The 21,037-nt window shown below is 38.4% G+C and overlaps 1 protein-coding gene across 9 annotated transcripts; it reads left to right on the top strand.

The window, feature by feature from the left end:
- Positions 1–4: 4 nt before the first annotated feature.
- USP16 (ubiquitin specific peptidase 16) lies at positions 5–19,081 on the top strand. 9 transcript variants are annotated; one of them, XM_054270208.1, is made up of 18 exons: positions 5–82; positions 2,352–2,450; positions 4,071–4,252; positions 4,690–4,793; positions 7,106–7,209; positions 8,906–9,084; positions 10,065–10,157; positions 11,002–11,132; positions 11,445–11,532; positions 12,027–12,105; positions 12,966–13,057; positions 13,785–13,841; positions 14,685–14,852; positions 15,435–16,104; positions 16,359–16,453; positions 17,630–17,716; positions 17,973–18,126; positions 18,756–19,081. In XM_054270208.1, the coding sequence occupies exons 2-18, from the start codon at positions 2,390–2,392 to the stop codon at positions 18,878–18,880; spliced, it is 2,469 nt and encodes an 822-aa protein (XP_054126183.1). In that variant the 5' UTR covers positions 5–82; positions 2,352–2,389; the 3' UTR covers positions 18,881–19,081. The 9 variants fall into 9 exon arrangements, with proteins under 9 accessions (XP_054126183.1, XP_054126185.1, XP_054126186.1 ...); XM_054270209.1 differs by lacking the exon at positions 5–82 and adding an exon at positions 86–152; XM_054270210.1 differs by lacking the exon at positions 17,630–17,716.
- The last annotated feature ends 1,956 nt before the right edge of the window (positions 19,082–21,037 follow it).

A 21,037-nucleotide genomic window follows, 5' to 3' on the forward strand; every position in this document is an offset into this window, starting at 1 on the left:
CCCCCCGTCACGGCCCCACAATGCAGCGCGCCAGAAGCACGCATGGCAGCCGGTGACCGACGCCCCTCCACTGGTGATTGAAGTAAGAGGTTGCCGTCTGCCTCGTTTAGTGGTCATGCTCCAGCAAGTTGTTCGCCCCGCCGCCCCGGCAGGTGAAGGACGGGAATCCCCCGTGGCTGCTGCCGCCGCGCTCCTACCGCCGCGGCCACTCTCCTCCTAAGTCCGGACTCGCTCCGCCGGCACGCTGCAGCCATCGCTTCTGCCAGAACGCGCGGGGCTCCTGGTTGGCTACAACAGCTGTCGCTCATTGCGCGGGCCAATCGGAAGCAGGCGGGGTCATGGGGGTGGCCCGGCCGCGGGCTGGGCCGGGCCGGGGGGGCTGCGGGCTCGAGGGTTACGACTCACCTGCTGCGCGCCGGGCGGGAAGTGCGGGATGGCGACAGGGTCCGGCCTGTTGCCCGCCGCAATCTGAAGGTTCCCCAAGCGAAAAAGCTCTCAGGGCTTTTTCCCAGGGTGTCAGTCAAAGGCAGGTACGTGTTTGGTCGTTTACAGACCGTTCGATCTTATTTAAAAAATATATAAAATGCTTCAGTCGTTTAGGCTGTGCATTCATCGTGAGGGCTTTGCCGTGGTGCAAAGCCTGTCGGACAAGTTTGCCCAGGCACAGCTTGGGTTAAATTAACAGCCCCACCTGTTGATGCTGGCCTGCATTCCCGGCAGGAGCAAGGACAATTTGGAAAGGATTTTATTAATTAAAATTGTTTATACAAGATCAAGTGTTGTAGCTTTTTGCAGAAAAACATGCTGTAGAGGAAGGTTGTTCGGTGAACAGTTACTTCTTTTTCTGAACAAGGTGAATGCTAAGTTGCAAAAGTTGGCAATTCTGCTCTCGATCAAGTGGCTGCCGAGCAGCCATCAATAATTGGGTCATCTGCCCTAAGAGTATGCTCATGCAAACATGCTCGTGTTTATAAATGGCTTTTCATACAAAACGTCCTCTGTGAGTATCATGCCTAAGCTCTCCCCAGCTTAATTTTTCTCTCATTCTCTTGGTCTGACTTAATAATTTTGCCTGTGAAAGCTCCAAGCACACAGTTGTGCTCTGGGGCTGGTGTGCTGCCATGTACCAGCATAGAAATTAATTTGAAAAGGTGGACTGATACAGATTTAGTGCTGGTTGTGTTTATGTGAAGGGTGGACAGCAGGGTTAAGCTAGCCTGCAAAGATTGCAGAGATTTGATTTTGAACCCTTTTAGCTTTTTTGTTTCATTGTACAATGTGAGTTTTAAGTTTACCTGATATTTTTGGATGAGCTTTTGTCAGGTAAGGTACAGGGACTACAGACTTGTGGAGACCCTGGGAGGCATTCCCTGGTTTAGGGATACACAAGAAACTTACCTCAAAAAGCTTTAAGACTCCATTGGCTCGTTCCCCTGTTCCTATGTCCCTGAGCCACTCCCTCCCTATTCTCTGATTGGCCCTCATCTCCGTACTGCCCCGAGACCAGGCTCCCCCCCAGGTCCCTCAGAGACTGATAAGCTTGGACCCTCCATGTGTGTGTGCCTGTGACCTGAACATCTTACTGGGTGGCTAAATAATATATCTGTGGATATTATGCAAAGGCCCTCTTTGCCTCTTTACCTGGGACTTTACTAGCAGCAATATAGGCTGCCACACAGACTAGAAACTAAACGTGGTCTATCACATGTGCAGTAGCCACCTATCTGAAGCCAAGCATTTGGGTTAGGACACTGAAGTGGTAGATCACTCTTGTCGAGAAGGGTCCACAGTTATAGTGGATAACAGACCTGTCTGAATTATTTGCTTGATATGAGGGGAAGGTGATGATAAATCTTCCCCTGCAAAGAAATTGAAAAATCAGAATTCCCATGGTCTGTGTATCTTTAAATATGTCAAGAGTATTTTACTTGTGTCAGATTTCATCAAAGACACGGGAAATTTGCAGTAAACAAAATTAAAAGGTTGCAAATTTTTCAAGATTGAATTCGGAGAAAACAAATTCTTTTTCATAAAATTCCTGTGGTGTTATTTTAAGTCCTTAAGGTTTATAGGATTTTTGATAATGAAGCTTCCAGTCTACTTGTTTTGTGCAATGCTTTTGATTTAACATTTTAAATCATTTGGGTTTTGTAATTCACATTGTGATCTTGTCTATACAACAGCTACAATTGTTTCATGGTAATCTATAATTAATATTTTTTGTTTTGAAAATGTCAAATTAAAACAAGTTTATTCACCTCAAGGGACAGCTTGGCCATAGAAATAACTTGTGTAGCAATGAACAAGGACAACTAAAACTACTTTCTAATCTTACTGTTTTTTCTTTTTAGGTCACTCTTCCTTTTAGGAACAATTACAGACAACAAATATGGGCAAGAAACGCATCAAAGTCAAAACTGCACAGTCTGATGAGTCTCCAGATATACTGAGTATGTTTCCTTGGAGAAGTTTGTGGATGTAATGTTTATTTTAACTCAGAGAAGGTTTGAAAGCTGATTAACATTAGAAGGCCTTCACACTAGCCACTGGCTTTGAAGTCACATATACAAAATCTGGATTTTTAATTGAAACTCAAGTCTAGCAAGAAATATTGTTGTCGTGACTTTTCTAAGCATGCTAGAAAATAATAATCCTGTCTTGAAAAGTGAGATTAGTTTCTGGTTTTTTTTTAGGAAACTCAAACACACAGTTCTTTACTGATACAGATTGTGTAAAATTACTCAGAATATAAAGAGTTTGTGGAGTCAGCTGCCAAGCTTAAGTTGCATTTTCCTAGTGAAAAGTTTGTTGCAGAAGATTCTTGCTTTAACAGTAAAAACTGTGACTAAAATACTTTTTGTGAAGCAATTTCCCTTTATTCTAGCAGTTAATTTGGTACTGACTCTGGACACTTCAGCTCTTATAGTGTATTTTGGTTAAAACATGTTCTTTCTGTTCTTCTGTTCCAAATAGTTCCTAATCACAGATACTAAATTTTATTCTCCTAGCTCCATTCAGTCTCACCTGTGAATTTTTTTTGGATTTGTTTACCTTGGTTGTTGTAGCTTTTTTTTAACTTATGTTGTGTAGCATTCTTTTCTACTACCTTATCTGCCAGGTTACAGATTGTGTCTTTCTCATCTTTTTTGGGGAAGGGATTTGAACTAGATTAATTTAGTTGGGGGAGAGAGCACTTAAGAGTTTGAGGAGACTTGGTGGGATGGCCTGTTTAAGTCCACTGTGCTTTGGTTTCCTGATTGTCCTGGTCTTCTTGTGTTAGCTTCTGCCTCTAATGGATGCCTTTTTTATCTACTTTTGTCTGGTTAGCTTCTGTCTCTAATGGATGCCTTTTTTTATCTACTTTTGTCTGGTTTGGTTGTTGGGGGCTTGTTTCCTGGAGTCAGGGTTAGTGTCTACTGTAACTGTTCCTCTTTTTCTCCTGCAAAAGAGACCAGTTATGTTCTAGCTGCTGCTGGCATCTCAATTTTTTGCCTATGAATAGGTTACCTTATGATGACAAAGACCTGTAAAGCTACAAATGAAACTAAGACTAATCATGGTGAATAATTCCACTGTAACAGTAGTTGCCGATATACAAAATTTTTTTTGTTTCTTTTTTAAATGACAGTTTTGTAGATGAAGCTTATGTTTTTCAGAAAGGCTAAAAGAATGCTGAATATCTATGTTTGTCCCTTGTTGGCTAGCATTTGCACTTTGATAAAATCCTGTAATCTTTGACAGAAACAAAACTGGAGGTACAAAAATTTGCACCAATTTCAGCTTATGCCAATAGAAGTTTGCCATCTTGAGGCTGTAATCTTGCCTCAACAAAGATAGTTTATGAACTGTCACACCCTGAACTATAAAAACAGCTCAAAGTTTAGGATGTAGCAACAGTATTCCCATATTGTCAATGGTGGTAACAAAAGGTTTCTTTCTGATACTCTGATTAATTGTTCATGTTTCATTGGCTCTAGAAAGACTATCCTAGCTTCTGTATTACTGCCAGTGTATTCAAAGCTTGGATTTTTTATGCTACCTACATCCTTCTTCTGCTTTTTAATTTGTAGAACCTGTGTGCAAGCATATTCGTAAAGGACTGGACCAAGGCCTTGTGAGAAAGGCACTGCAGAATGTGGAATGGCATGTTTGTCAGGACTGCAAGGCAGACAGTAAGACACAGGAGAAGGCTGAGGAGGAGGAGACTGATGAAGGCACTTCGATATGGTTATGCCTAAAATGTGGCCATAGGGTATCTCTTTTGTTGTTAATTTGTCTTAATACCTTTCAGTGTCTCATAATGCAGTGGAAAGTTTGAATTATTTTTCAGAGAAAATAAAAATACTCCTAATCTGTGGGGTTTTTTTGCAAGATCTTAATGCTCATGTTAGTTCATGAAACTTAGAACTCTGCATGCTGAAGAGGTTTTGGTTCTGTTTCGTTCTTTCAGGTGTTTAGACTGGAATTTATTCATTAAATGTTCAGTCCCATAGCAGCTTTATTCTGCACCCAGTAATTTATCCATCTGCAAAAATAAATATTTTGAAATAGATATCCCTCTGTTGATCCCAATTAGTTGAACATAATTGAACAGTTTTGATTGTAATACTTTGTTTTTACTCTGAATTTATGTATGTTTCATTGGCAGTCAAATGGATTTTGTGACACTTGTGGTTATCAATATTGTAGGGCTGTGACAGAAATTCTCCTGACCAGCATGCTTTAAAGCATTATGAAACACCAAGATCAGATCCCCACTGTTTGGTTCTCAATTTGGACAACTGGAGTGTGTGGTGAGTTTGTCAGGCAGCACAAGACAGAGCTGGAGGGCAACAGAGGCTGGAATATAATTTGTCCTTTCTTTGTGAATTCTGAGATTTCTCTCTAGGCATATATTAAAGGGTTTCCAAACATGTAATTTCTAGCAGTCTTTGCTGAGATTTGCAGAATAAATGTTATTTTAATGTAAAATTTATGATTTGGAAATCTTCATAATTAAGGTTGAACTTGACCAACTAGTAAATGTCTTTGACTTAATATTTCACTGTTTTTACTTGGTCAGAATACTGACACATGGACACAAGTGTTGATCAGTAGATCTAAATATTAAGTTTTGACCTTGGGAAGAAAGTTCTTTCTGATGTGCACTTAGTGACAACATTACTTTTATCTCCTCTGAAAATACGATTTTTTAATACTACATATAGACAGGAAGCATAGCTAGAATTACGAGATGCTACTGGATCAAGCAATACAAAATCCACGTCCCTGGTAGTTTTTGCTTCTCTCAAAAGTAATTATACACTTGTATATATGAGGGGAACCCCAGTTTTCTAAACTGTGCTATATAGAAATACTGTGCTTGACATAAAGAGTTTTTGTTTTGCTTAGTAATGTGGTTTTGCAACTTAGTATCTGTCATTTTGTTCATTTTATATAACATTATCTATTTACTTGATCATACTTAGTACTTACATGTAATGATCACTACTTTTAATGAATTCTAGAATGGAAATGGACATTGTCAGTAACATTATAACTAATGAGCTAGTAAGCTTGTCTTTGTGAATTTAAATTAGTGTTAAAATTGTGGGTTTGAAGTGCCCTATTTTCCCTGTTTTTTAATCAAAATACTTGCAAGTAAGAGGAAGTTGTGGAAGTAAGATGTTTTGGCTTCCTTCTAGAATTTCTTGGTTGTACAAATTTGCCCAAGAAATTATTCAAAGATTGATATATTGGCTATAAATTAGTTGTAGATCAAACCCACTGTCAAGAACTGTATTTCAGAGTGGGCCTAGTACAGAAATTCTGATCAAAATTTTAACCAAAATTCTAATTCTAATAAAAATTCTTTTATTAATTATATGAATGTGTGACCAAACCTGTCTGTGGTGTGCATACACATGTGGTTCAAATTGGATGTAAGTAATAACTGTAAAGAGTTTAAAGACATGTGGAGAAGAAAGGGAGAGTTCTAAGTATTCACTAAGTTCTGTGCTTTTGCGTTTACAACTGCTGTTGTACTTATTTTCAGTGCTGGTCAAACAGCCATCACTAACAAAACCTTTTCCACTACCTTGATTCTTTCAAGATTGTCTACAACTTTTTTTGACAGGTAGAAGGTTATGGTGTTAAAACACACCATGGAAGTAACTGTCCTTTGTCATTCCAGGAGTGAGAATGTCTATTTTTGTTATTAATCAGATAGACAATAGACAAGCAATCAGGGATACAAAAGCTGAATCAATTTTTTAAATTAAATATGAGAAAATGTGATGACTAAAGCTCATGCCAGGGAGGCTGGAGATTTGGGGAAACACTTTGCTGCAGACTTCTGCTTTTAATATCAGAAAATTAAGTCTGACTTATGGTAATCTGAAATCTGCCTAAGAACTGTAATTGGTGTTTTCCAAAATGCAGAAGTATCAGTACTTCTTTAAAGAGTTGATTGGGTGGAACTACAAAATTGGTACATGTAAAACTCCTTCAGATATTTGTGTCCTGTCATGGTTTTAGCCTTCTTGAGGCTTTATGACTGCAACTTCTGCTACAATTTTTTCTAAAGCACATTACTGGCATAACCTGAGCTTCTTTGCTTGTAAAGAGACAAATGGGGTTTGTATCAGCAGTAGAAGAGCAAATACAAGTCTGCAGGTTTAAGGGTGGACACTTGAGTTACTTCTTATCTGACTTAAATACAATTAAATATTTGCTTGTCTAGAATATTCAAAATATTTTTCCATACCATTATATTCATAAGTCATTTCCTTTAAGGCTTGATATCTTAGATTCTTGATTTTGGCAAAGTTATCCAAGCTTTTCTTTTTCTTGCTGCAGGGTTTCTAAGCACATCTTTTAAAAGTCTAATTTATACTTGTAAATTGCAACTGCCAGTCACCAAAATAATTTACTAAAGATAATTTAAAGTGTTTTAGTTTTGTGACAAGTAGATTGAATTCTTCTCTAAGACTTATAACTCTTACACTAAACCTTGTAATTTTATAACTTTGTGTAATGAATTGCATCAAAAAAGTAAATAGCTTGGGATTTTTAAATAATAGAAAAACTAGGATTAATTGTCTTCTTTTGGCGGTGGCGGAGACAGGTGCTACCCATGTGATAATGAAGTTCCATATAAAACTTCAACCCTTTTGGGCCAGACTGTGGATTTTGTTAGAAAACAAGTTGGTATTGACTCATCACATGCAGGTAAGTAATTATAGTATAGGTACAGTAAATCAGGTCTCCTAAGTTATGGAGACTGTGTTATAAATCCAGAATTTACACTTTTTATGGTAAAGGGAAAAACTAATTTCTCCCCTTTTTTAATATTCTTTGTCACAATTCTGATAGCATAAGTAATGTCCTAGCCCATAGGCCTAATTAGATCAGAATTTTGCTCAGCATCCCCTAAACATTTACAGACAAAACATACAAGAACAGGCAGATAAAAGGACAGTTTTACTGTGACTTTTTCTAAAATGCGATGTTCAGTTTTTCTGCAAATAGGCATTTGACTTTCAGTACTTAGGGTGCTGTGTTTATTCATCAGTGTTGCTCAGTCTGTCTTGAGGTCTAAAGAAAAATTGTCTTTGTTTAAGCATAATTTGATTTGATTTTTCTAAAGTCTTTTTGTGGGTATTTTTGAATGTATTAGGAATGACTAAGTCTCCAGCTGTTGCAGCACATATCCTAATGGAAGCAGTAGTATACAGAGGTTTTATCACTGGATCTGTATGTTTAGTTTAGGCAGCTGCAGTGCTTTTAGAACTCTAAAGTATTGTGTTCAGCCTGCAGTCTGTCTGTAAAATATGATTGTTTAAAAGAAAGCAAACCCAGCAAAAACCCCCTAGTTTCCATAGTGGCAAAACTAGTTTTGTACAAGGCATTCCCACTAGAAAAATTGGATTAATTTGCATATGAAAGTAAGTGCTATAACAAATGACTGTAAGAAATTCCAACACTTGGGTGAAATCACAGGCCTTGTGGAAAATGGAATACAAACATCCAGCAACATGGCTGTCTCTGAATTCAATTTTTTTCAGAAAGCAGCTGAGGTTTTCCCATGGGGAGCAGAGTTTTTTGAGTGGTCAGTCTTTCACAGAGACACAGTTGAACTTCATATGAGTTGACAAAATCTTCTTCATGGGTTTGAACTGGAAAACCAATGAATACTGGCGTCCAGTTGTTGCCTGCTTCATGTATTCTGTGTTGTTATTCATCTATCTGTTTCTTGTTCTAAGATTGTATTGTCTGTTTTTCTTGTTTTTTCTGAACTTGTTTTACTTGATTTTACAGATAGTATTAGCTCTCAGCCCTATTTATCAGAAACCTAATAACAGCTGATGGCCAAACAGGTAGAACCAGTGTGGATGTTATTTTGAAAACAGCCTGGAACTCCCTTACAGCTTTATTAAACAGGCTGTTGAAATTTTTGGCAATACACCAAAATAATTTGGGGGAAAATATTTTTAACTTGTCTTGAAGACTATAAACCTTTCAGTATCATCTGATTAGGTACATGAAATGAATATGAGAATGCCTCAACAGTGGGAACCATTTGGATTTTGTGGGAGAAAGCCCTCACATAGGTGATTTTGACAGGAACATTCTGAGGAATTTCAGAGTATGTTGGCATAAATTGCTTGTATGCCAAGAGATGTTTAATTTGCTTGCTGATTCGAAATGGCATTTCAGGGGGCTCACAATTTGTTGTTTTGTTTGTTTTTTAACTTCTATTACCTAGATAATTTAAGAACCAAAACCAGTTTTGTATTTAAAAATGAAAGAATTAAATATCATGTGTATGAGCTCTAAACATCATAGATTGCTGCCTGCTGTAATAATCTTTCCTAGCCTATACCCTATAACTGTGTTAACATGTGGTATGTTTTTATTATTTCAGTCGAAAAACAAGAGAACAAAGAAGTTGAAAATAAAAAAGTAGAAAAAGACAGCAAAAATAAACAAGGAAAAGAAGTTTCACTTAAAGAAGAAAATTCTCCTTCAACTGCTGATGGAGAAGTCACTGTGAAAGGACTGAGTAACTTGGGGAATACATGTTTCTTTAATGCAGTGATGCAGGTACAGGACTTGCTGTTGTTTTTAGAAAAACTTTAAATGGAAAAAAAGCCACAAACAAAACAAAAACCAACAACCCTGCCTCCAGCATTTTACAGTGACACAATTAGAATGGGATACTTTATCTGCCAGGAATGTTGGCTTCTTTCTAAAAATAGTGTGTTGGCCCAGAGAAATACGAAGAAATGGAGCCACAGGTTCAGACTTGCTCTAAGGGTAAACACAATAAGCTGTGTTGTCCTTGAGGGACAGCATTTTTCACTGAAATAAAATAAGCTTGCCAACTTCTAGTTATTTTTTAAAAATATGAAATATTTCACCCTTGTGACCTCTTAGACTATAAGAGATTAGTACTCAAAAAACCATGGGTGTTTATTGTAATAAAACTGTCTCTCTCAGCAAAAGGAAATCAAAAGTAATATTGGATTAAAAAAACAGGATGAGCAAGTTGCAGGCATTACCATCTTGTGTGACTTGTTCAGCTCAGAAATGTAAAATAAACTTGTTCTTTCATGTGTATTGAAACTGACATTATCTTGTCCTCTTTGGCTTTTGATACTGAAGCTTTACTCAAACAAAATTCCCACTGTACTTGCAAATTTTAGTAAACTGCTTTTGATTCACTTTTAAACACTTTAAACCAAGCAAATACATACATTGCATTTTATCCTTTGAATTTTTAGAAATAGACACTAGTAAATACACTTGTCAAAAAATCAGTCTCTATAAGGAAAATACATTTAGGGTTTCTGCAATATGAACTAATGCTTATGGAGGGCACTGGAGGTTCTATTAGCTATACAGAATGTACCTTTAAATCTTAAACACAGATGGGGATTCTAGAGTGATAATTAACCACTTTAGTTCCCTGTTTGGGAAAATGCTGCTAAACTGGTTGCTACAAATTCCATGACTAATGAAGTTCAACTGCCCTTCCCGTTGTCCCTATTTTCCAATTTCTTTCTGTCTTCTGTGTTCTACAGAATTTATCACAAACTCCAGTCCTGAGGGAGCTGCTTCAAGAAGCTAAAATACCTGGCACAACAATTAAAATTGAGTCACCTGAGCTATGCATGGTAATATGCTTTGACCTCCGTAGTGTTTGTCCTCACCTTCCAGTATGTTAAGGAAATCAGCAATACTGATCTGTCAGTTTTAAAGCTGTTCCTATTGCCAGCTTCCTACTCACAGCCAGTAAACTCCAACTCCATCCCCAGCAGACTGCCCTTGGCTAGCTAGCCCACTGTTTTATAACACCCATCCTCATTGGATGGGCAAGGCTGTTTCCACTCTTTGATAATTAGCACAAGCCGTGATTCATCAGGGGCAGGGTTGCTTACAGTCCCTTCTCCTACATGGTCCAGCTAAATACTAACAAGATTAGGGTGTAAAATCAGCAGGAGCTTCACCACTGCTTTCTATAAAACTGCTTCTGAAGTCAGTGGAGGTATTTTGTTCAGAGTGTAAGAGCAGTGATTCAATACTCTGTCGTAGGAGTGCTCATATTATGATGATGTTATTTAAAGGATGAAAATGTGTAACTCTTGCTATAGTGCCACTTGTCTAAATGCAGAATAGGAAATTAGAGGATGTCTGTAGCACTAACTTAAATAGCACACCTGTCATTATAGTTAGAGATTTGGATGACAGAAAATGCACAACCTTTTTTAAGAAATTAGGTTTTTTCCTAGTAAAGGTAAGAAATCCAGACTTTGAACTCAGCAATAAATAAATGATTTGTGATATCGTTTCATGATAAACCACACATCGTTTTTGTCAGGTTAACTGATTACCATTTTGGAATTTTGGGTATTCTATTTGACACTAACATTTTTAATGAACTGAAAAGGAAAAACTTAATTCAAAACAATCTGCCACTGAATTAAGGCAAAACAGCTCTGTTGCTTTTCTTTCAAACAGGAACCTCAGCTAATAAAACTAGATCAGCCAGGTCCTTTAACATTAGCCATGCATCAGTTTGTGACAGAAATGCAAGAGACAAAAAAAGGGGTAGTGACTCCTAAGGAACTTTTTGCTCAGGTTTGTAAAAAGTAAGTATCTGTACAATTGCACGTCATAGTGGGTATGAAAAAATTTGTTGTTTAAGACTGTCAGTTTTTCCTCTTTTTTTTTTATCTCTAGCTCAGAACACAGCATACAGAATTTATAGAATAATTTTTAATTATTGAAAGAAATCTTAATTTTTGAAAGAGCAAAATAAAAATGAATAGCTGTAAAATGAAAGCTACTCAGTGACATACTGTGTAGCTGGCATCGTATTTTTAGAAAATACTGTATGTTTGCTGTGAATAATTTTTGCTTTATCTCTGAGTTCAGTTATACTTTAAAATTTCATTTAACAGAGCAATACGATTCAAAGGTTATCAGCAGCAAGACAGTCATGAACTGCTTCGTTACTTACTTGATGGAATGAGAGCAGAAGAAATCCAGGTGAGTGCTAAAGTCATAGCTGTGCATACCTTTCTCTTCGTACTCTGGACCCAGACTCTTTATTCTGCTGAAGGGAGAAAGAACATACTTCCTGAGATATGTCAGCTTCTGAAGTGTGTTTGTGCTGTCCATAGCACTCACTTGAACCATATTAACAATGAGAACCCACAGAAAAAGTGGGTTTGGAGTATGTGTAGGCACCCTAAAGAATATCCTTGTATTTTAATTTCTGAAACACACTTGCAGAAATTCCTGGGTTTTATGTCAGTTTTAATTTGCAGCTTCTCCGTTTCTCCGTTGATTTCTTTTCTTTTTCTTTTTTTTTTTTTTTTTGATATCCACAGGAACTATTGTGTGGTATTTGTGTTGTTTGTATTGATTCTCTTAGTTGATGAAGATTATACTTTTCCCTCCATCTGAAACACATAAAATGAACTAGCTAACTGAATTATTTTAGGAAATTTTACAGAGTATATTTGTTTTGAAAATTTCAGCAAATAAGCATTGGAATTCTAGAGGCACTGAGTGACTCTAGCGAACAAAATGAAGAAGAACTTAAAAAGAAAATTAAAGGTAAATTATCACAGCATCAGTAACTTGTAAAATCTCCTTTGTTGAAGTATATAAAGTAACATTAATAGTATCAACTAAAAGATACATGTTTATTTGTACAGCTTTATGACCTCTTGAGTATGCATGTATCTAGAATAAAAGGCTCAATAATTTTAGTCTATATTTAAATGTCTTGCTGAACTTTGTTGGCATTTCCTTCTTAACAGGATAAGAGAGAGTTGATTCTGAAGACATCATACATTAAAATATGTTTGGGCAATGATTAATAATTCAGACATAAGAAATTAAAATACTAGTATGTGAATATAATTTATGCAGCTGCTAATAGTCCATTGTTACCTAACAGTAGTATAGAAAAATTCCAAACAGTGAACAGAAGAATTTTTTAACTTTTCAACATGACCTGGGAGATGATCTGACAATTTAAATTCAGACTGTGTTACTCTGAAATTACAACTTGAGGAAAATGGTTTTGTTTGTGTGACAAAAGTTGGTGCTCATTTTTTAAGTTCAGATAGTTGTTTCAGTCTTCAGAGAAAACAGGAGTTCTTACTGAAATGCAGTACTTCTGAGAAAATAGGGAAATGCATTTGAGCAGAGAAAGTGGTAGAGGTATGGTTTAACCAAGCTGTGTTCTGGGAATGTATTTTCATCCCCATTCTTTTGATCCACAAAAGATTCTTAATTTAAGAATCTTGCTGTATTTGCTATCCTGAGGAAACCAGAGCAGGCCAACATGTTCCGTCGCTCATCTTGCATGTTATAGTCTCCTTTTTTATTAGGTATGTTGTAATGAGATTGGTTGCCAGTATATTGTGTGTAATATTTTTAACTTTACTGTATACTTTTTGAATTCTCAGAATATGAAAAGAAAAAGGGAATACAAAGTTTTGTAGATCGAATCTTTGGTGGAGAATTAACAAGCACAATTATGTGTGAGGAATGCAGAACTGTGAGTAAACTGCCTGCTCTGAATAACGTAGAGTGTCACGTCCTGTAGTCTGCAGGATAACCCCAAAGTGACTGTCTGTAGAAATAAGACTTGACTAGCTGCATGCTTTTCAAAAAAGAAGGATGATTTGGCTGGAATCTTTCTTCCACTCTGTTTTAAAGTTAATCTTGCAGTACCTTTCAAAAGCCTTCCAGAAAAAGAGGTCCGAAACAGCAAACTTAATTGCCAGAATTCTCTCCTAGATTTCCAGTGAACACTTTCCAGTGGTACAGATCATAGAGCAAATTTATGGTTATGATGTGCTTTCCTTTTTCATTCAGGGGATTACATTTTCCCCTTTACTACAATGAAAAATGGTAGTGGGAGTGCCAGGAGGACAGTCAAGAAGATGCTATTGGGATAATATATCCTGAGAATGAAGTAATTGAGTGTATTAGCAAATGGACTAGTTGAATATTATGATGGATTACAGCTATGAGTCTCTTAGGACCTAAGGTGCAATCTCACTAGATAGCTGAAATTCATAAAAGTATTTCCTGCTCATTTCAGTGGTAATGTGACTGCTGGATTTTTGGTCATTGGAAGCTATTTGTGGAGGTAAATGAGCCATGTTTTACAGTTGAGTGCACAAGCAGGCCTTGATTGCACATGTACAAATACACCTATTGACAGCAAGCCAGCTGTTTCCAAACAAAATTAAATTGGACTCTTGATTATTCATTTAAAGGTGTCCTTGGTCCATGAGTCTTTCCTTGATTTGTCACTTCCCGTACTAGATGTTCAGGTAAGAAACAGTCATAGGTACTCTTCAGCTTTTATTTTTTTTTTAATTCATAGGGAAACACTTATTATACAGTCATTAGGAAAAGTATTTAAGCTTCTTTCTAGAAGTCTCTTTTGCAAGTCAAAATTGCACAGAAAGATAGAGAATAAGATTTTTAATGAGAGTCATTCCTGTAAGTTGTGGCTTATGAATTCTCTCAGCAAAATCACACAGACTGTTGGAGTTCTTTGTGGGTTTGTTTTCACATTTTTCATCCGTTTTCCTGCACCAAGTCCAAGAACATCTCTCCTAATATTCAGATTATGGAATAAAGATAAGAAATGTTGATAGGATAGTATGTGAATACTTATTGGATTAATCTTCAGACACTCAAAGTACTTGATTTGCTTTATGTTTTGTATTGATAATCTCTATGTGTAATAATTCAGATTTTTTTGTGTAGCACTGTTTACTCATAAACATTGAAATGGAACCCCCAGAGCCAAAGGGGTCATGACTTTGGCATCAAACAAGTTTCCTTTTAGCAGAAACAAATTCTGTGGCAGACAGTTAAACAGAAAATGTCTCTGCTTGTGTAAAACATTACTCTTTAATGTATTTAATGAGATCTGTTAGAGGCAAAGGTGATGTTGCCCCTTTACAGGTTTAGATTTTGGCCCTCAATAGCCTTACTTTTCATACTGTTTCATTCTGTTTCATATGGACTCTCTGAAGTGAGACACTCCTTCCATTAACATCAGGGTGTGAGTTAGTTGTATGTTACATGATTAAAATGTTACCTTAAGTTGAAAACTCAGACAACATCTCTGTTTCTGTGGTTCTGTGGCTTTTTGGGTTTTGTAGAAAGGGAAAATTACAAAGAGAGACAACGTTAAAAAAAACAAAGAAAAGGAATCTGAAGATGAAGAGGATAAAATCAATGACCATTACCTTAAGCAGAAATATGAGCCCCTTGGTACAAGTAAGCACCTTCAGAAAAAAATGAAGAAACAGGCCAAAAAAAAAGCCAAGGTTGGTTTGGATAGGTATTTCACTTTGTGCTTGCTGTTTCTGTTCAAGAAATTCTTTTTTGTTTCCTTAGTTTACATGAAGGAAGAGATAGCGTAGAACTTCTCCTCTTTTCAAAATACATAACTGAAAAGACCAATTATACCCATGTCTTTGGTGTTAAGATGTTCTGTTGAGTGTTGCTGGGTAGGAATAATATAATAATATCCAGTAGAATTTGTTGCGTGTCTGAAGATGCCTTAATTTGTATCATACTGTTTTTCAGTCATTGATTGTAAGAATCTCCACAAAACTTTAGAATACAGACACAAGAAAGATCAGGAAGATAGCAAGGGCATCATTAGCTGTCTTTTGATGATACTATATAACAGGGAGCAGTAGGAACTATGTCTGAGTGAAGATAAATTCAGTATTAGAACTGATTACCTCTGATCATTAAATCATAGATTATTCTTCCCCCTCCTGCCTTGTGTGCGCATCTATGGCATGCAACAAAGATTATAAAGAAGTGGTAAGAAATGCTAAATATAAATTATACTTACTTCGTTTTTTGTACTCTTGTTTATTATGTATTCAAATAAGCAGAGCCAACGCCGGCAGGAAAAACTTCAAGGAAAGGTGCTTCACTTGACATATCTCTGCACAACTGAACAGCCAGAGATAGATATCAAGTACAACCAAGAATCAGATACTGAAATGAGCTCCAAAACTCTTGATAAGAAGCAAGAAAAGGAATCATCACATGATTGCAAAGATTACTGCTTAACTCAGAAAGACTTGAGTATACAGGGAAATAGTAGAGAACTTCAGAGCAGGCATGAAAATGGAGGAAAGCCAGAACAAGAGTGGGAAGAAAATGAGTCACTCGTGGATCTCTCTATGGAAGGCTTAGATTCTCCTGTGAAGTTTGTCAATGGCCTTGACAACCTGTCTTTGGAAGAGGAGGATGATGACAATGAAAATGAGGAAGAGCTTACTATGGACTTTTCAAAACTCCACTTGAGTGCCAGTGACACGAGTGACACAAATACCTTGGATGACCTTCAGCCTGTTCCTAACAAGACTTGCGAAGTATCTACAGATGACCCCGAAATGGCATTTTGTACTCTGGCAAACAGGGAAGAGCTAAACCCTGAGGAAGATTCAGTCCATCATTGTTTGTATCAGTTTACCCGTAATGAAACACTTACCGAGACCAATAAACTACTGTGTGATGTGTGTACACAAAGGCATTTTGGACCAAAGAACAACATAAGTATGACAGACTTTTTAAAAGAAAACTTTAAACATATCCCTGTCTGCTTCTTGAGTGGGTAAAGAGTGGGGGGATTATCCCTTGTGTAACTTTGTCTACTTTCATTCATTGTATTAAAGGAGAATGCTCAGCTTCTCAGGTCTTGCAATAGATGACATTGTAACACTTTAAATAGTAAAAATAAATTCCTGCTGTGACCTTTGTTTTGATATAAATCACTTGTTTTAATCTTTGGTGATTTTTCTTTTCTGCAGGTGAAAAGAAGTGTGTTTATACTAATGCCAAAAAACAGATGCTCATCTCTTTAGCTCCTCCAATTTTAACCCTTCACTTAAAGAGGTTTCAGCAGGTAAGTAGCAGGCTGATACATGTATATAGCCTCAAGTTAATATGTATATACATGTACATGTGTGTGTAGTATTAGCTTAACTTGAAAATATGCTAACATTACTTTTATTTTCTATAAAATTAGTTTGGGTTTTTTCCCAAAGTTTGGAAGGCATTCGTATGCAGCATTGTGTTTTGTGGTCGTTGAGGCACTAACATGTGTTTTCCTGAAAGAATATTCCCTTAATTAACTGCAAAATACTGTTTTGTAAATGTATTCACAACATATTCCCTCATTATTCTTACTGCTTACTGTATTAACCAGAATCCGAGCATTAATGGTTTCCTACAATTACAGCTGCTCATGGGCTCATATATTTCAGTAGGTATAGGTAAACAGAATCCCTTACTAATAACAAATAAGTAACAAGTTGGCAGAAGTGGAAAAGAGAGGATTCTGAGCCTTGTGGAGCAGAAGGAAGGATGAAAGGAAAGAAAAGTAACTTAAGTTTTATTTACAGACACTGACCTGTTTATTCCCAAGTTGTAGAAAAATTTTTGACTCAGGGCTTTAGCTTTTCAAGAGAGGAGGAAGAAAGGAAAGGGAGACAGTACCTCTAAATTTAAACCTGTTTGGTGTTTTTGGTCGATATACTTGAAAAATAAGGGAGGCATCTTTAATTAGATGAAAACCAATTTCATATAGAAAATGGAAATGTGTAGCCTGATCCACGAGACTGTACTATGAAGAAAATAACATTTATCATCATCTCCTTTTGTTTTTCCAGTTTGATACTGGACGATTGTTTGATTAAGGTGGGAGCAGTTTGCGTCAGTTCGGGTGTTCTAAGATCAGATCCTCAGGCATGTGACAGTATCTGAGAAGCCAGAGTTGTCCTCATAGTTACTGAAGTGCATTAGAGCTGATTATTTTTCCACTTCTGCTACTATTACATTAATGTATGAGTGAGCTGAAGAGCCATCTTAACTTGTGCTCCTGTGCAGCATGTGGGGCCAAGGAAATAATGCTGGAATACTGGACATCAGAGGAAAAAAACCTGCTTTTTCTCAGTTTTGTGTAATGTAAAACTAATTTGTATTGTTGAAACTTTAACCTGAAACATTTAGTAACTAAGTGTGGTTTTAGTATGCTCCATTTTAACATGATGGGGTTTTCCCTCTACTTTGGTTGTTTAAGGCTGGATTTAATCTGCAGAAGGTTAACAGGCATATCAAGTTCCCAGAAGTGATAGACTTGGCTCCTTTCTGTACAGCTAAATGTAAAGTAAGTGGGAAAACAATCAGATTCTCCTTTCCCATGTTCTAATGTGCTTTCACAACAAAGCTGCATAGCAAAATCTTTGTACAATGCTTGTCAAGCCTGTTACTTTGTGTGATAACTTGTACTTCACTGCTCATAACTGTAGTGCTTGCATGAATCTCTAATGATCAGTTTCCATTTCATCAGCAAAAAAATCAAAGAGTTTGCATTCTTCAAAACCCAGCACTTGGCTGACATAGCTAAACTTGTGGTTTTCTAGAATGTGGCTGAAGGGAATACAAAGGTCTTGTACTCTCTCTATGGAGTTGTCGAACACAGTGGAACAATGAGGTCTGGGCACTACACTGCCTATGTTAAAATGAGAGCTATGAACAGCCACCTCTCTGATCTTGTTCTTAGAGGACAATCTCAAGGTAAATAATTAGAAATATTTTACAAATTATTTCTTACAGAATCACAAAATGGTTTGGGTTGGAAGGGGTCTTAAAGATCGTGTAGTTCCAGCCTCCTGCCATGGCTCTTAAGTTCTGTGAGAAAGGCAATGAAGCTAGTGAAATGATATAACGAGTGGCTGAGGGAACTGGGAGGGCTCAGCCTGGAGAAAAGGAGGCTATGGGGAGATCTTATCACACTCCAGAACTGCCTGAAAGGAGGGTGTAGCAAGGTGGACGTCCAGCTCTGGTCCCAGGCAACCAGTGACAGGATGTGAGGAAATGGCCTTGAGCTGTGCCAGAGGAGGTTCAGGTTGGACATTAGGAAGAAAAGAGGACAAAATAGTGGTTAAGCATTGGAAGGGGCTGCCCAAGGATGTGGCGACATCCCCATCCCTGGAGGTGTTCAGCGGACAACCAGATGTAGCACTCAGTGCTCTGGTCCGGTTAACAAGGCAATGATCAGTCACAGGTTGGATTCCGTCTTGGAGGTCTTTTCCACCTCAATGATTCTATGATTATACTCTATGATTCTTACTGAAGAACAGTAATAGAACTGATTGCTTCAATTCTTTGTAGTAACTTTTACTCCTAAATTTTTCCTTTCACAGCTTCAGAAACGGAGCCAGTCAAGGGTCAGTGGTTCCACATCAGCGATACCCACGTACAACCTGTCTCTGTGTCCAAAGTGCTGAGCTCCCAAGCCTATCTTCTGTTCTATGAGAGGCTGCTGTAACTCATCAGAAGAGCCTTCTTGTATGTGCAGCCACCTTGTTTGGAGGTCTGAGAAGGCAGACTTGCAAATCATGTTGTTAATATGTTGGAGCTTCTGTATAGCAGGAATTCACTTTATGCATTTTAGGCAAACTGACAAGCAGTTAACTTACACTTTTTCCAGTGTTTTACTACTTTTCAATAAAAGATTTTTTCAAAGTTACAGCTTTGGGTTTTTGTTGAATAATTTGGTTTCGTTTAGTTGACAGACTGCCAAGGGACTGTTATGGCCAACACTGCCTTTTTGTTGTAGGAGTTTTTCTTTGAGAGCAGCTGCTGGACATTTTAAAGCGGTTTGGGATCTTCAGGAGTTAGAGTGCAAGATGGTACATAGATCTTGATGGAAAGTGCATATCTCCAGGGAGCTGGATGCGGTTCAGTGGGTGCGAGTTCCATGCTGAGCAGCTGATGGCCCAGAAAACATTCTAAAATGAAGAGGCCGTGCTGCAATTGCCTTTTATTTTGAAGCTTATAAACTGTACCTCCAACAATGAAATGATTCCTCTTCCTTCTCTGCTATATGCAGTATCACATTCTGTCAGTGCCCAAGAGCCAGGATCCCCAGTGGAGCTCTTGCCCCCACCCTGCTCCCACACAAACAGGGCTGGGCTAGAAAAGCACTTGTCTTTTTCCTGGGCACTGTCGATGCTCATCAAAATAACCACACCATGGTGTTGTCGACTCACAAAACAAGGACACACACCGAGCCCAGCTTGAAACCACCCCTAGGATACAGCCAAGTCAGCAACGTCCCTGCTCTCAAATCAACTCTGTCCGGACAAAAAGATTTAGCCAATCTTCCCCTTGCAACACAGGCACCCCTGGGCAGGTGCTGTTGGGGTGACAACCTTCCCAAGAGCAATCCCCTCCCGGTCCAGACGACCAGCTCCCCCAGACCACCTTAAACTCAGGCCTGGATGGAATAAATGCACGCTCGACCAGAAAATGAAGGAGGGCTCTTGACTCGAGGACTCCAACTGGGCTTTATTACAGGAACAGCGGAGGCTCTAGGGAAGGTAGGGTCCAGGTGAGGTGGAGAGTATGACTGGCTGGAAGGCTCACAACCACAACTGAAGGGTCTCTGGACCCTTCAAGGGTCTCTCAAGAAGCCAGAGAGAGGGTGCTGATCGCTCCCACAGAAGCACAAGACACCCAGGCAGAAGGCACTGACAGCCCCAAGCAGGGGAGGGGACCAGGTATATAACTGGGGAAAAGTGGGAGGGGTTGGGACACAAATAAACCAGCAGGGTTAGGGGAGAAGGGAGGAGCTGGGATGGGGTGACACGACCACATCCAATGGTGACCGGAAAGGGGAGTGGTTCTAAACAGAGGCCAGTGGGTGAACAGAAGGTACAGAGTCTTCTAGAACAGGGGAGGGAGTACTATTGGAGTGCCAAGGCTAGATTTACATAATGGAATGGAGAATCTTGGGAAAATGTTTCAGTTTCTCACCCTGAACTGGAATGGAGTTTCTTCCCAGGGCATTCCCACTTCAGTGCCTGACCCATGGCCTCCCACATTCCAAGTGGATACTTTTCTTTGCACCACACTCAAAGGCCAACACCAACTCCTCTGCCCTAACAAACTTTTTCTTTCTCTTAGAGTCTGGTAACAAACTTGCAAACATTGGCCAAAAACAGATCTCGCAAAACTGTCAGTGGAGAAAGTTCTTTGCTACCTACAATTTCAATTGCACCCATCAAACTACAAACACCCACCCTGCTATTACCACTTTCCTTCTCAGCTCTAGTTACCATCGTTAACCTTCAGTCTCTGAGTCAGGATCCAAATGGCACTAGGGTCTGCTCATGCATGAAAGCTACAAGGGACAAAACCCTGCCTGGCCTCTGCATTCCCACTGACAGTTCAACAACTCTAACCCAGAGGACTGCCTGTTGGGAAAAGCCTTTCAATTCACTGAGACCACCCAAAGTGCCCATCCAAACTTTGCCAAGGAGAAGAAGAACTAGAAGCCCATCTCAAAAGAAAAGGCAGCCCCTCCAAAATCCAAAACATCCAGGGCCTGATCCTATAGAAAGGTGTCAGAACACTGCTATTGGGCATTAGCTGCATGGGGCACTAGATATGCTGCACACTAAGACCCAGCCCAGCTCTTTAC

The sequence above is a fragment of the Melozone crissalis genome, unplaced genomic scaffold, assembly GCF_028551555.1.
Source record: "Melozone crissalis strain CALT ecotype California unplaced genomic scaffold, PUWL_Pcris_2 ptg000009l_1, whole genome shotgun sequence".
NCBI classification, from domain to species: Eukaryota; Metazoa; Chordata; class Aves; order Passeriformes; family Passerellidae; genus Melozone; species Melozone crissalis.